Below are 16133 nucleotides of genomic sequence, written 5' to 3'. Positions count from 1 at the left end.
GTGTGTGTGTGGGGGGGGGGGGGTTTGTCGTATAACAAAAGGTAAAAGAACCCTTTTATCTTTTAATGAGAATTCTGCAAATAAAATCCGATATCTCGAAATCGTTGGCAAAAAGGACCTTAATATGGAGGGTTAAGGAGAAATATTTTAACGGGTGTGGTATCTCGGCCTGAGGAGCACCCTACGGCAGGTAACAAGGGAAAAAGGGTTGGGGGGAGGGGAGGGGGTTGGTATATATAAGGTTAGCAAATTAGAAATGCATAACGACTATTCGTAATTGCCTTTTTAAGAGGGCAACTTTAGCGTGACCACAGGCACTCTCATTTCGAATACTAATGGTCATGCCGACATTTTGTGGCCCAATTAATTACCATTTTTTTCTCGTCTTATTTTTTTTTTTTTTTTAATGAATTATATAAAGGGGGAGAAATTTCTCAATAAATTTTGCCAAATTATGCTAATTGAAAAACTTTTCCAAATTGCTTTAAATAGAAATGAATAAGGAATTTTTGGAATAATTATTAAGGATTTGTTCAAAACTATGATGGGTCTTCTATTTTTTAAAAAAATTTATAATAAATAAAAAATGAAAATTGAAATGCAGAAAAAAGACTCACCTTTCTGAGACAGCCGACAAAATTGTTTATTCCCTTTGCACCCGTCAATGATCGTGCATCAGCGCCGCCACCAACAAAAAGTCGATCACTCGCCAATTTCGTAAAGGATCCAGCAGTGTGACCATGTTCTGTATAAATTCCATCTACGTTTGCCGACAGCTGAAAAATAATAATGAAAAAACAATTCAGCAAAGGAAAATTTTTTTATGCAAAATTTTTTTAAAAAAATGTTTCATTTTATGACCTTATTTTTAACAGCGAAAAAAATGCCTTTTCAGTTATTTTAAACAATACTTTTCCAAATGATTGTAATGTTTCTTTATGTATTACTATTTATTAAGTAAAATTCTATGATATTTTTTTTGTCATTCCTAAACAATAATTATTAATCTAATCTGTTTAGATGATAATCTTTATTTCGGATCTCTCTCTCAAATGGCGTAAGTGCTTTCAAACTATAAAAGCGATTTAATGCCTTGACTTAGCCTCGTTTGTCGAAACCACCTGACATCCCCTAAATGTCCTAAATCATCCTCAGCTTTCCGCAAACGATTCTAAATCCACAGCCAGCCCTCTTATCTCCGAAAATGAGAAAAATCCCACATCTTAAACTCCTTCATTTTTCTTAGTTTAAAAAAAATATAATTTAACAAATTTACATTTTTTCACTATCCAATTTAGTGCTCATTCAACAGAGATATCACTGTCTGCTTACGATTAGTAAAAATACAGTACATGAATAATAAAATTTTTTTAAATCCTAAAATTGCCTATTCAGATACTTTAAAAAATACCTTTCATTTTAAAGTATTTAAGTGTAAGTTAAAATCTATATTTTTTGGCCTTTCGGTTTAGATAAAAATAAAAAATTGGTCTAACTATTATACAACAGGATATCACAAAAATATTAAATCGGATTTCTAACATTTTAATCTCATTTTTTTAAACATCAACTGGTAAAGCAAATGTGACAATTCAGTGTTTCCAATATGATTAAGGTAGTAAATAAAGTTGCACATTATCGACTAATGTAATTATAAATAATTGTGTTTCTTTTCGATTAAGATAAGAGAAGCTTGTAAAAATATATAATTTTAAAAATAATTACATTTTCAAGCATTAAATTTGCCTTTTCAGATACTACTTAAAACAAGTCTTTGTTAATTAAACAAATTGCCGAACTAACGTTTTTAAAAATTAGTAATGTAATTTTTTTTTAAATGAATAAAATACTTTGTCGTTATTCATTTTTCATCAATTTAAAAATTGCCTTTTGAGATATTTTAAATAATACTTTTTTTTATAAAAAAGATAAATTATTTAATTTATTTTTTACTCTGATTACTGCAAAAGTATACTTTTGGAATTCAATTTATAAATTTAGAATTGAAACGAACGTCATCGATGTTTATATATTTTTTTTTATTTAAAAATTGCCTTTTTAGATATTTTAAATAATACTTTTTCATAAAAAAAATTTTTTAATTTCTATTTTACTCTGAGCACTACAATTATCCTTTTTTTATTCCAATGCATAAGTTTTAAATGAAAATCAACGTCATTGACGTTTTTATTTTTTCTTCAACTTAAAAATTGCCTTTTCAGATATTTTAAACAATACTTTTTTATAAAATAAAATTATCCGATTTCTTTTTTACCTGAGCACTACAACTATATTTTTTTAAATCTAATTTATAAATTTTAAATGAAAATTAACGTCATCGACGTTTTCATCTTTTCTTCAATTTAAAAATTGCCTTTTCAGATATTTTAAACAATATCTTTTTATAAAAGTGTTGTGTTCAATATTTCATGTTGCATAAAAATTGAGTTTAATTTTTGACATTTCATCAGTGAATAACAATACATAGTTAACATAACCTCACAGTGCAACCGCAACTTTTTTTCTCTTCCTTCAGTTGACTATTTTCTGCATTTGCACCCATCTTTTTAATTGCACTACATTGTGTGGTTCTACGTTTAAATTTTACACTAATTTTGCACCAGGCACATCTTCTTTCTCTAAAATAACATGAGGAAAAGACATTGTTCAAATACATGTTGACGCAGTAACAGGGTCGAAACTTTTGTGCACTGTCATGGCTGCTACGCAGGCGCATTCGCAAATGAATTGAATTCCGAATTGTGGACCAACGTTAATTATAATCTAATTCCGAATTAAAATAAAAAGGTCTATTAAAAATTTCACATTAATGAATATGTATATTGCGATAAGTATATCGCGTCTATGGTACTAAAAAATGTTTTAATCAGACATTACCGTTTGCAGAAAAAGTTATAATAAAATATCAGTAATTTTCCTTCGGTATTTTCTTTTTTTGTCTATTACTCCTAATTTTAACAAAGAATCAATTTCCTCGAAAAGAATGGGAAGAAAATTTCACCAGAATGTTGAGAAAACAGTTTGGGTCATTGAAAAATCGAGTGTTACTTTTTAAATTGAAAAGTATTTCTCTATATACGAAATGGAAGGACGATTCTTATTGATTTAACCCGATCTTGTTGCGGATGGAGGTATGAGACTTTGAAGGGGGTTTTCATAGTGGGGGAGGAGGGGGGGGCTGGAGTGGAGGTTTGGGGGGAACGAGGTCGTTTTTCACGTAGAGTGAGATGGCTTAAATAATTAATGCGGCATTAGTTCGACTGGAGGATGGTTTACGACGTGAATCCATCGTTTCAAAGTCTGATAAAAGAGGAAGCCTTTCGGACTTTTAAGGTTCAGAATCGCCATTGAGAAAACATTTCGTTTTAGTGTTTACTTGAGAACCACTCACTCACTTTACTCACTCACTCGCTCACTCTCTCTCTCTTCTTTATCCGTTGTACCTTCTGCTAAGATTCACATGCGACAAATCCCAAGAGTTTGAATCCCGCTGAAATTCTGATCCCCTGGCAAATACCTCTCACAGTCTGTCGGAAATAACAAGAATATAAGCCACTAGGAAAAGCACTTTCACAAAGTAATCGCCATTCTTCTAGAGGAAGAGAAGAAAAAAATTAACTACTACTGCTTATTCCACGCAATATCAAGGACGATAATAATATTTTTCTTTTTATAGTATAACACGGAATGCTACGGCACTTTTTCTACGTCAATTTAAAAATAACGAAAATATTCGCCAACGAAAATAGTCTCTTTAAAAGTTTAAATTTTCATGCAGAATTTGACATTACCGACTGTTGGAAAAGTAGAAAATTCTTTATTTTTTCTACTTTTCCAACAGTCGGTAATGTCAAATTCTGCACGAAAATTTAAACTTTTAAAGAAACTATTTTCGTTGGCGAATATTTTCGTTATTTTTAAAGAATTTTCTACTTTTCCAACAGTCGGTAATGTCAAAGTTATAAAAGTTTAAAAAAAAAATTATTTTTATAAATAAAATATGTCAAAATAAAGTTCAAAGTATACATGTGCATTAATTTTTAAACTGAAATACTCAATAGTTTTCTCAGAAAAAATTCCTAAAATATCGACTTTTTTTTCGACTGTCATAACTGGATTGAACCCCTTAAAACTATATAAATTTGCCTTTTCAGATATTTTAAACAATACTTTTTATTCTAACTTTTTTATTTATTTAACTAACAATAGGTTTTAATTAGGAAGCAAAATTGACATTTAATTTTTGTTTTTTCAAATTAATTGCCAACGAATATAAAAAAGTAACGCAAACTTTGGGGGAGGGAAATTGAATTTGTCAAAGCTAACACGTTGTTTAGTTTGTGGATAGGAAAATCTTGTGATTCAGCAGAGACTATTCTCGAGCGCGCAAGAATAGGGCAAAAGCGACAGTGAATTATGGCAGAAATGTAACAGGGTATTTCAGTGGAAAAACATCGGTAATTAATGGGTTTAGTGGTAAAGCTTGCAGGGCTCGTCCAACAGCTTTCTTGTCGCATAAATGTATAACCTTCTTTATTCTGTTTTCTTTCTTCTCCCTCACTCTTTATTTATTAAAAAATACAATTTTTTTGACAACATAATATTTTTTTTTAGAAACACTATCATAAATGTAATAAATTGTTATTTATTCTTTGACTTTTATAGAATCAAATTTGCTTCACTGAGTATGAATGTCGGAAAGAATTATATTCCTTCTTAAATTTGTAAAAAGAAATTTTTTTTAAAAAGAGTTTTTTTATTGTGATTTCTACATTTAATTATTAAAATTATTTTGAGTAACGTTTAATTTTCGATTAATTGTAATTTAAAAATGTTTAATTAAAAAGGCTAAAGGAGGTTATAAGGATAAAAAGTATCTGGTAATTAGTTTTTAATGTTGTTCCTTTAAAAATATATTTACGAATAGAGAATTTTGTCTCTTAACTACAGGAAATTATATTATTGAATGGGAAATAAAGTTAGCGTTCTGTTATTTTTGATTTCAATAAAGTGAAAATTCATTGGCGAAAAGGAAACAGTGAAGAAGGGATTAATTGGCTTAATTAAAAAGTTCCTACAGCGGATTCGCCATCCTGCTGGGATTATGTCTCCGCAAACGCGTTAAGCTGGCATTACACGCGCTACTGCGGGGAAGCTTTGGCGCGATTACTGTCGCGATTGCGGTTACAATTAATTTTCAGAAAGGACTTTCACCCCTTCCGCCATCCCGAAAAAAAAGTTCTCTTATACTTGAAAAAAAAATTTTTTCTACCAACAACCCAAAATTATTTAAATATTTAAAAAAAAATTATTAACAACTGAATATTATTTTTTATTATCTTTCGATAATAAAGTCATAACATTAAAAACATAAATAAAAATTTATTAGCTAATTTTGTTTTAATTTTATAAAATATTTTATATTATTATTACCTGAAAATAAATTTTCATAAAACATTCTATGTTTAAAAAATATATATAAATTGAAAAGTATTTTAACGGGACAGAAAAAATTGATGCTTTCGACTAGAAAGTTTAGCTTTTTTTTACCAGTTACACTCTCTTTCAGTTTCAACTTCCTTTTCTCTGTATGCTTTCCCTCTGGTGTTACAGGGGAAAAGAACCAAAATGAAATTTCAAATAATTTGCATTTTTATTTAATTTATTCCAAAGCTGTCACAGCTCTGGGATGATGCACATATGTATAAATTTGTATCGCCCTCCTATTCGTATACTTATGCAAATGAGCCGAGGAAAACTTGAGAAGAAAGGATATTTTGAGAAAAAGGGTAATATATGAAGAGCAAATGATGCCTATAAAATAAAAAAAAAAATATGTAAAATTTTTTTTTTCTATTCAAAATCTCGAGAAATTCTCTCACATTCTCACAATATGTTTCAATATATAAGATATTATTTGATAAAATCCATATTTCACTCGAACAATGTTCAGTCCACTTCAGAATGGAAAAGCACTTTGACTTTGGAAATTCATTAGTTCCTCTTCATAAGGGAATCTAGTTTCAAGTGGAGATATTCTGAAGATATTGAACTCTAGAGAGATTCGCGGCGAGAATTAATTAAACAAATTTCGTGGAGCCTTGAAGCTTATAGAGAGATTGTAAGAGAGACTTGTTTTCTTCTTCTTCTTCTTTCATAAAAGTACTTTTTCTAATGAGGGAAAACAATTCATTAATTTGGACACGAATTCTCGTACTTTCATTATGACGTAATTACTTTATTCTTATTGAAAATTTTAAGGAATTAAAGTCACCAAGCCATAAAATTATAACGTACCTTGTACACCAGATTTAGAATAATTATAATTGAAATTTTTCTAATTTCCAATATTTCTTTGTTCATAAAATAAAAATTGAAAAAACTTTAAAAAAGATACTCGAAATTAATATATAAAAAATAACTTATTGATAAAATAATTCACATGTGCTCAGTCATTAACTTTTTTCATTAAATCTATTCCAATATTTTTTTCAATCATTGTACTGCATTTTCATACAACATATAAAAATTTAAAACACTTTTAATAATTTTTTTTCACATCTAAATAATGCAGTAGCTGTAAACAGGGCCGAAACTTGAAACGTAAATTCAATTACATGTAACGCATACGCAATAGAAATGAATGGAAATGAATAGGTCTATTATAACACAAAATTCTAATGAAAAGGTATTGCTTAATATAACTATCTTGTTAACAACAATTTTTATCCATATAATAAAGAATGAATGGAATAATCAAATATATTATAAACACAACACTTTTATAAAAATGTATTGTTTACAATATATAAAAAGGCAATTTTTAAATTGAAGAAAAAATAAAAACGTCGATTGACGTTAATTTTCATATAAAATTTATAAATTGGATTAAAAAAAATATACTTGTAGTGGTCAGGTAAAAAAAAATCAAGTAATTTTTTTTTTATAAAAAAGTATTGTTTAAAATATCTGAAAAGGCAATTTTTAAATTGAAAAAAATATAAACGTCAATGACGTTAATTTCAATTTGAAATTTATAAATTTGATTCAAAAAAAAATAGTTGTAGTCCTCAGAGTAAAAAAAGAAATTAAATAATTTTTTTTATGAAAAAGTATTTTTTAAAGTATCTGAAAAGGCAATTTTACAGTTTTAAAAATAATTACAGTGATCAACAAGATATGAATTATTTTTTCCGTTCCACGTATGAAAATGTCAATATTTTAACAAATTTTTGTCGTTAAACACTTTTATAACTACACGACAACTTTTTCGTTCGTCGGGTAAAGTGAAATTCTACCATAACACGGGATTATTGAAAGGAAATGATGTCGAATTTAAAAGAGTAATACTGAATTGAAATGGGAAGGTGAAAAATATTATGACTCGAGAGTAAAGTAGTTTTAACTTATTTAACGCAGGGGTGGGGGTGGGGGGGTTTTAAGGGGTTGGTAAGCGATACTGCAGAGACGGTTACTGGAAGGCGAATTCCTGAATGCGAATTAGCACCCTGCCCAGGAACATATGAGTCTGCGGAGAGTGTAAATTTATACTGACTGCAATGTGCTGCAGCTTACCTGTTACATTAATTTTAACCCCCTAACCCCCTTAACCCCACGCCAACCACTGGCATTACGAATAATCCTCCCTCCCCTCCCCACTCTTCCTAAAGAGACACATTTCACTATTATTTCTCCCTAATGATAATATAATTTTGATTAATTATTTTCATTTCCAACTATACATTAATCAAAGTAGCTGTAATCGTGTTAAAAATAAAATGTACGAAAATATTTCTGTCTTCATTGAATAATTTGAATTTATGCGTTTAAAATCAATTTTAAGATGGCGTCGCGTCGTTATTTAAATTATTATTAGCAGTTATAAAAAATTCCTTTATTTAAATTTTTACTGTAGCCACAATTGAGATTAAAAAAAAATTCTTTCTCATTTTTTAAAATTTAAGTCATAACAAGTCTCGAGTTTATAAATACTTTTTTTTAAACTAGAGCTCAAGTTTCTCGTGTTATTATTTTTATTTCATATCATATTTAATTAAAATCGTTTTTCTTTTCTTCCTAAAATTATTAAGTTCCAAAATTATCATCTTTCAGAGAGTGTATAGAGTGTATTATTTCACAAGATAATAATATCCCTGAGGCATGGGGTTGTAAGACATAATATTAGAAAATAAACACAGAAAAGTTTATAATAATTAATAATTTCAAAAGGATGTAAATATTTTTTTATATTCAGATTGTAAGTGGATAATAATTTTAAAAGAATTATTGTTTAAAATATCTGAAAAGGCAATGTTTAAAATGAAAAAAATAAAAACGTCGATGATGTTAATTTTTATTTAAAATTTATAAATTGAATCCCAAAAATATAGTTGAAACGCTCAGAGTAACAGAGAAATTAAATAATTTATTTTTTATATATATATATATAAAAGTATTATTATAAATATATGAAAAAGGCAGTTTATAAATTGAAAAAAATTAAAACGTCAATAACGTTAATTTTTATTTAAAATTTAAAAATTGAATTCCAAAAATATAGTTAAAATGCTCAGAGTAAAAAGGAAATTAAATAATTTAATTTTTTTACATAAAAGTAGGATTGTTTAAAATATCTGAAAAGGCAGTTTATAAATTGAAAAAAATTAAAACGTCGATAACGTTAATTTTTATTTAAAATTTATAAATTGGATTCTAAAAATATTGTTGCAGCGCTCAGAATAAAAGAAATTAAATCAAGACCTGATTTTCAAAAAAAAACAGAATTTATTTATAAGTAAACTTTTTTGAATATTTATCATAATTTCATATTTTTATAGAAAAAGTATTATTTAAAATATCTGAAAAGGCAATTTTGTGGTTTTCAAAAAGGAATTATTTTTAGTACCACAGTTTTTGGAAGCATGATCTGTTCATCTCCCAACGAAGTTTCACGTTTTTTTCAGGATTTGACAATTAAAAATCTTTTTCTTTTCTACATATAAGATCATTAAAATTCAAACGTACGTAAAATTAATTTTAATCGTCGAATCAAATATAGATTTTCCAACTAGTCAAATATTTAAATTACGTTACGAATTTAGTCATACAGGTCACAAATTTTTTCTGATGTAAAATGTATGTAAAATTAATTTTAATCCTCGAATCAAATATAAATTTTCCAACAAGTCAAATATTTAAATTACGTTACGAATTTAGTCACAAAGGTCACAAATTTTTTTCGAGATCTAAATTTTTTTTTATATTAAATATATATCTATAAATATAACCATTAAACTATAACTATAAAAGTGTACTTTATACGCAATAGGAAGTCCTTAGCATTTAAATTTTCCATGACAGGTCAAAAGTTAAATTTTACTTTTCTCCTATTTTATTACCTCGTAAAAAGCGTCTTTGAAAACTTTTTTTCTCGAGGTTTTATAGTGTCTTTCATATATATATATTTTTTTATTCTAAAAGTAGAAAGATTAATACTCAAAAGGCTCACTCACCCTACAAAATCTCGTAATAGACGAAATCTGAAACAGAGAGAAAAAGAAAAAATTAGTCTTCCTTTGCAGTTAAAGAATAAAAAGAAACTTTTTTTTGCTAATTTCAATAGTGTTTTAATACTATATAAAAATTGAAAATCGCAATTTTTTGTGCTTAAAAAAAGAAGAGAAAATATTTGAAATATTTCAAAAGTTTCAAAAATGTAGGATTTAATTTACAATTTTGAAATGAAATAAAAATTTAAAAAAATTATTATATTATAAAAAAACAAATTATTTTGTAAAAAATTTATCCTTTACAAGTTGACAGCAAAATTGCTGAGAAATTTAAAATTCATTAAACCATTATTTTTCAGTGAAAAACTTTCTTTTTGATGCAATAAAATTAAGGCGCTTTTCCATGCTATAAAATCGAAAAGAATTCGAAGCGAGTGAAGAGGGAGAAAAAGAGAAAGAGATAAAGTCCTAAGGGATGTATGAGAAGCAAAGGAGCAGAACTTTTGGTACAATTATTATGCAACTAGCTGGTTCGATGCATTTTTCTCGTTCGCAAAAAGAACCATTACGTATTCAAGGAGAAGTTTGAAGCGACCTACCGAGACATTGTAGTCGCGAAGAAAATATTACTCTTCTCTTCTTTTTTTTTACAAAAAGAAAAAATAGATACACTAAAACTTCTCATTCCAATTTTTTATTCAACTTTAGAGATCTAGTCAAAACTTTTTAAACCTAAAAGTAGCAACATCAATTATTAGAGATACCGTTTACACCTTCTACATCTTTAATGAGTATCTTAAAAAATCTATAAGTAGTTTTATAAGAAAAATTTACAAGACTTTCTAAAAGATCTATCCATTTAAATATATACCGAGCAAAAGTTTATGATGATATAATTTGAATGATTTTCATTTGATAAAGAATCATTGGGAAAAATTTTCCCCAACAATTACCCTTATTCCAATCTGTTTAATTAAAAATTTCACTTTTCATCATATATCAGTGTTTATCTTCAATCCTTACACCTCATCCATCTTTCTTGTTTAGATTTAAATGTATCACGACGATGTAAACGAGCGCATGCCTCAATGTATTGATAAGACACTATCTCGCGTAGTTATTACAAAGTCATCGAGGTGAAATCAAGCGGTGTTCATGCTTTGAGAGTAATTAATTGCCTTTATGCGAAACTGGTTAATTAACTTGGAATTTACAATCGAAGAGATGAGAGGGCAAAAGTAGGGGGAAGAAAGGGTGAGTGGTGTTTATTAAAAAAGAGACTGATACAAGAGCATAAGAGCATTACCAATATATTGATGTCCGCTAATTGCTTTTATACACATTCTATGGATATTCTTTTTAATATATAAATATTCGCACTTTTTTCCCCATCTATCTGTTTTTTCTAGATTAAAAATTCCAGATATTCGAGAAATTTCATATGCAAAATTCATATTAATTAGCATTTAATCAATTAATTAATTAAGTTAATTAGATTTTTTAACTTTTGAGCAGTTAAATGAACACTGCATTTTTTTCTTGTCCATCATACTGTCTAGTTAATCAAAGGTTCATACTTGTGATTGTAATCCTAAAATCTAAATAGAAGCGGATTTTAAAACATTCTTAGGACGTCCATGTCCAGTAAAAGAACATCCTGAAGAAATCTTATGTCTTTATAGTAGTATTTTTATGTTATAAAAAATAGCCCAGTATTCAACCACAAATAAATTTTTTGTTTGCTTTTTTCGTTGCGGACGTTTTTTTATGAAACGTCAATTACATACCGCTTTTAAGAGTTGTTTTAATGCCAACTTTCTGATATCAAGATATCATCGATCTCAATGTCAAAAAAAATATTAGTTTGTGCCAATTAAAAGAACGTTCCAAAGAAATCTTATGTCTTGATAGTTGAATTTTTATATTTAAAGAATAGCCCAGTATTTAACCACAAATAAATTTGTTTCTCACTTACACTAGAAGAGGTCCAAGCAAGCCTGGAACGAAGTCTTCGAAAAGCTACAAATCAGGAAGGTCACTGTCATATAGGACCTAAGTATCAAAGTCCATCCTTTGATTATCTTACCCTGGAAGACGAGGTCTAGCAAGTGTGCAACGAAGTCTTCGAAATGTTGTTAATTGACAATAGGGTGCATTCGCCCTATTGAAAGGGTAAATAAAATAATTGAATTTTGAATCGTATTTCTGATGCATTGGACATCTTAAAGACTTGATTATAATTATCTCACCCGAAGGAAGAATTCCAAAACAAAAACTTTTGTCAAAAGTTAAAAAATCATTTGTTCTTAAGTTTATATGAAAATTGTATACCTTTCGTTTCCTCTATTTTCATTTCTTTGATAGTGCCACTGACATATGGCACACTCTGTGATAAATGAGTAACACTACACTCTGACTCACGATAAGATTTCTAAAATACAAATATTTTACGCACGTTCTTGTGAAAGGAAAAGAAACTTTTTCTTCACAATGTTATCGCATTACAATCATTTGAAATGGTTGTATTCTCTTTGATCTGCATATTTTATTTATAATATGTATCAAGAATTCTCGACTTTTTAACAATGTTGAAATGTCGATACGTCATCGAGATATGAGCCAAATTATTGGAAAAATCGTATTTGTTATAGAAGGGAATTGGATTACATAGTATTATTAAATAATGTTATATATATATATATATATATATATATATATATATATATATATATATATATGAATAAAGTAAAGCATTAATGAAATGAAGTAACAGCGGTGGGAATAATTGATTGTAGTAACTTATTTTTGTCTAAAATTTATTTTTTACTATTAATAATACGAGTACCGTGTCAAAGATAAGGGACTAGTTTTGGTTGTATAACAAAGACTGTCTAAAACTAGTGTAAAGTTCGTTAGAAGTCGACATATGCACTCAAATGCAAATTTTGAGCTGGTAAGCTGTTGCATGAATTCTCTGACACGTTCTCGGTTATTTGAGATATACGTTCAAGGAGTGAGAATTTCTTGATCTCATCGTCATCCCCGTCTTCAAATGGTAAATCTTATATCAAGTCAGGTGTCTCACACTCACAATTTCAATTTAAAATTTGTTATGTACTTTTTCCAAGTTTCACACAAGTCTATAGCGCGCAATGTGTAAATTATTTTTGAGAGACAAGAGCTCTAAAAAATTTGGCGTTGTCAGTGCAACACAAATTATTTTACAATATACTCTGCTTAAATGAATTCAAATTTCCGGTTTTGTCTTCCAAACTATACACGCTGTATGAATTCCTAATGTATTTTATAAATAATATATCACCATTGAGAAAAAAAAATGAATATTTCTTTCAGTATTTTTTTGTCAATGTTTAAAAAAAAGAAATCTAGCAGCTTGTCGATATAAAAATGAAGTGCAGCTTCCAGCTTTTATGGTTTCGCGTACATTTTTCTTTTTTTTTAAATTGAAACACGAGAGGCAAAAGGAGAATCACGTTGAGTACTAAAAAGGAGTATGGGTGGGTGGATCGTGAAAGAAGACCGTTCTGCTTTCCACTTTATGAAAAATTTCCCTCTACATTTTCCTCGAGTAGCCACGTGCAGTGGTTCTCTCGTTTCAAAATAGTTCTTAATAAAATTACCGAATATGAATAAAGAGAAGTCTCCTGAGTAGAACCGTTCACGAGCTTTTTCGTATATTCTTTGTATATGTGTCACTTAATAACAACTTAGAAAAAAGATTTTATTAGTATTTAATAGAAAAAAAAATACTTAAACCATAAAAAAAATATAAATATATTTATATATATATATATATTTATATATTATATATTATATATTATTATATATTATATTTTATATTATATATATTTATTTTCAATATAAATTTAATTCCAATTTGTTATTATTTGCAGCAGCAATTATTTCAAACTATTAAAATCTAGAAAAATTATTAAATTAATTTATTTTTGTAAAAAAATAAATATTTTTATAAATTTAAATCAATTAAACAGGTATGTTAACATATGTAGCTGTGTGAGTGGAACGTGAACAAGAGTGAGGTGTTTTACTATGCAAATGTTGAAGCTAAGTTAATGGCAATTTTAAAGCAAAACGCCTGCAGTAATTTTCATGCCCGCAGGAACGAAAATACAAAGGTGAAGAACCTGGTCTAGACGACCGAATCCCATCTCCTTTTGAATGCACATTCATAGCAGTATCCTTTAACTATACTATAACCCTGGTATATGTACTGGGTGTAACCAAAAGTCTTGTGACACTATTTCTTGTATTAAAATTTTTGAAACATTTGATGTTTCAAAATCAGCAGTTCTACGACTTTGATTTTCTTACTCAGTCCTAAAGACATGTCTTCATAGTTGCATTTTTATATTTTAAAAATAGCCCAGTATTTAACCGCAAATAAACTTTTTCTTACTTACACTAGAAGAGATACAGAACCGAGGTCTTCGGAAAGCTACAAAACAGGAAGGTAACTGTCATAGAACCTAACTATCAAAGTCCACCTTTTAAAGAAGAAACTGTTTTTAGAACGTCCTACAGATATCTTGTCTGGATGGTTGCATTTTTATATTTTGAGAATAGCCCAGTATTTAACCACAAATAAATTTGTTTCTTACTTACACTAGAAGGGGTCCAGCAACTGATGATGCAAAAAAGGCAAGACTGGAAGTTTTCTTTTTAGAAATTCACAAAAAAAATCTTTTGCTTCCGGATTGTAGGTGTACATCTCCCCTAAAGTCATCTAGAAACTTTCTGTCACACCCTGTGTACATAAATACACTTACACCTTCCGTAGCAAGTTAAAGGCCTAGACACATTCGTATGGGTCACTTGGTTTTGACAAAGGAACATAGTGTGTAAAGGCATGCACGAAAATAGTTTGCCGTATCTCACATTCGCTCGTGACAGAAGCTGCCTTCCTAATGGTGTAACGAACATATATATATATATATATATCCCTCCATACACATATATATGTGTTTGTGTATGTGCTCTTTTGTGCTTGCCTATCAAATTGTCAGTCTTCATGATAATTGTGTTTCTTGAGAGCTTTAAGTATACACACATAAATATACACGTGAGAGACTATATTTACAAATCCCTCTTCAAAATCCTATACTAATAGTAGAAAATATATATAGAATTCTGTATATATTAAATAGGATCAAGAATCATTATCTTTTCCTTATTACTAATTGGTACGAAAGATCAACATTTTCTCCTATATTCATAAATTACGTTTTAAATCATCCAACTCCCAAAAACAAAATATTAATACTGTACGTATTTTTTATTTCTATACACGAAACTTCAATATATTTCCAGTACATTTGTGTTTTTAATTTCATAATGCATTTTCATATTTTATTCATGAATATGTATATTTCGAGAAAGTTCCTTTTAATACATTTCATAATAAATTATATTCATGCTAATGCTCTGTAATATATTTTCGTTTATATTTCAGAAAAAAATTTTAATAATCAGGTAGGTATGTATGCATTTACCATTTTCATCAAAAATTTTAATATTCCATATTTAATTACAAATAATTTTGCAATAATTTTCATATAATTTTTTTTTATAATTTTAATATAATTTTACCTACAGTAATGGGAGTCCATTAAAAATTATTAAAATACTTTTTCTTTGTAAAAATAGAGGAAAATTGAATTTTTGTAAAAATGTGCATGTACATATTAGAAGATGGAATATAATGAGTGGAAAAACAAGAAGAAGGAAAATGAAGAAAGTTATCTACACTTCCGCTTAACCGATTTGCTAGATTGAATCTGTCAAAGTTTCGTGAGAAGTTTCCTGTCATGAAGAAGAGCGAGACAACTGTTTGTGGTAATAGAGAAATTTATTTATCGACTACTGCAAACTACGCCATTGATCAATGGTTGTAATAGCTATTCCCAAAGTGCATGCGCAACTCGCCCTCACAGATATGCACACTCACACGAATTCCTAATGAGTACAGGCCATTAATTAATTAATTAAAGGATAGAGTCGAGTAATTCAGAAAATATAGTACTACATTGTAGTTCAAGATGAACGATCAATGTTATCGAAAGAAAATTAACTAAAAAAACTTCATAATTATACAAACTGTATTTATTTACACTTTGTTTTTGATTGAATGCCTTTAGACGATTTTTGCATAATGTAAAGCTATTTATAGAAATAAATACTCGTACATACCTTCTAAAAATTTCTCCATCTTCAAATTCAAAAAAATAGCCCAGTATTCAACCACAAATGACTTGTCGTAATGACACTTTCTCATTAAGATTATTAGTTATGCCAATAAATAGTTATTCCTTTACAAGAGAAAAGCATCTAAAACCAAATATATCGAGAAAATATTGAAAGCCAATATCCAAAAAAAGATGATGTTAAAATACACACCAAATTTAAAACAACACGGACCAATGAACTAAAGTTTTCAAATCGTGTCTGAGATCTGATATTGTTTCCATAAGTTACAATTTTATGCGATTTAGTATCATTTCATTTTATGCTTTTTTTCGTTCTCATTCGTTCGATTTCCAGCGATGTCAGGTCTGGTTTATAAGT

General features: G+C 28.3%; 1 protein-coding gene across 10 annotated transcripts in view; it reads right to left on the bottom strand.

Annotated features, from left to right (window-relative positions):
* LOC122498227 (neurexin-1) overlaps positions 1-16133 on the bottom strand; it is a 413730-nt gene that overhangs the window by 181739 nt on the left and 215858 nt on the right. For all 10 annotated transcript variants that reach the window (XM_043605873.1, XM_043605868.1, XM_043605865.1 and 7 more), the window contains 2 exons: positions 9534-9560; positions 618-776 (listed from right to left, as the gene is read on the bottom strand). In XM_043605873.1, the coding sequence (XP_043461808.1) occupies positions 618-776; positions 9534-9560 (186 nt within the window). The remainder of the gene's footprint in view (positions 1-617; positions 777-9533; positions 9561-16133) is intronic.

Source organism: Leptopilina heterotoma, unplaced genomic scaffold (assembly GCF_015476425.1).
Source record: "Leptopilina heterotoma isolate Lh14 unplaced genomic scaffold, ASM1547642v1 Lhet_144, whole genome shotgun sequence".
Taxonomy (NCBI): domain Eukaryota; kingdom Metazoa; phylum Arthropoda; class Insecta; order Hymenoptera; family Figitidae; genus Leptopilina; species Leptopilina heterotoma.
Note: the sequence above shows the minus strand (reverse complement) of the source record. Positions and strands in the feature narration are given on the sequence as shown.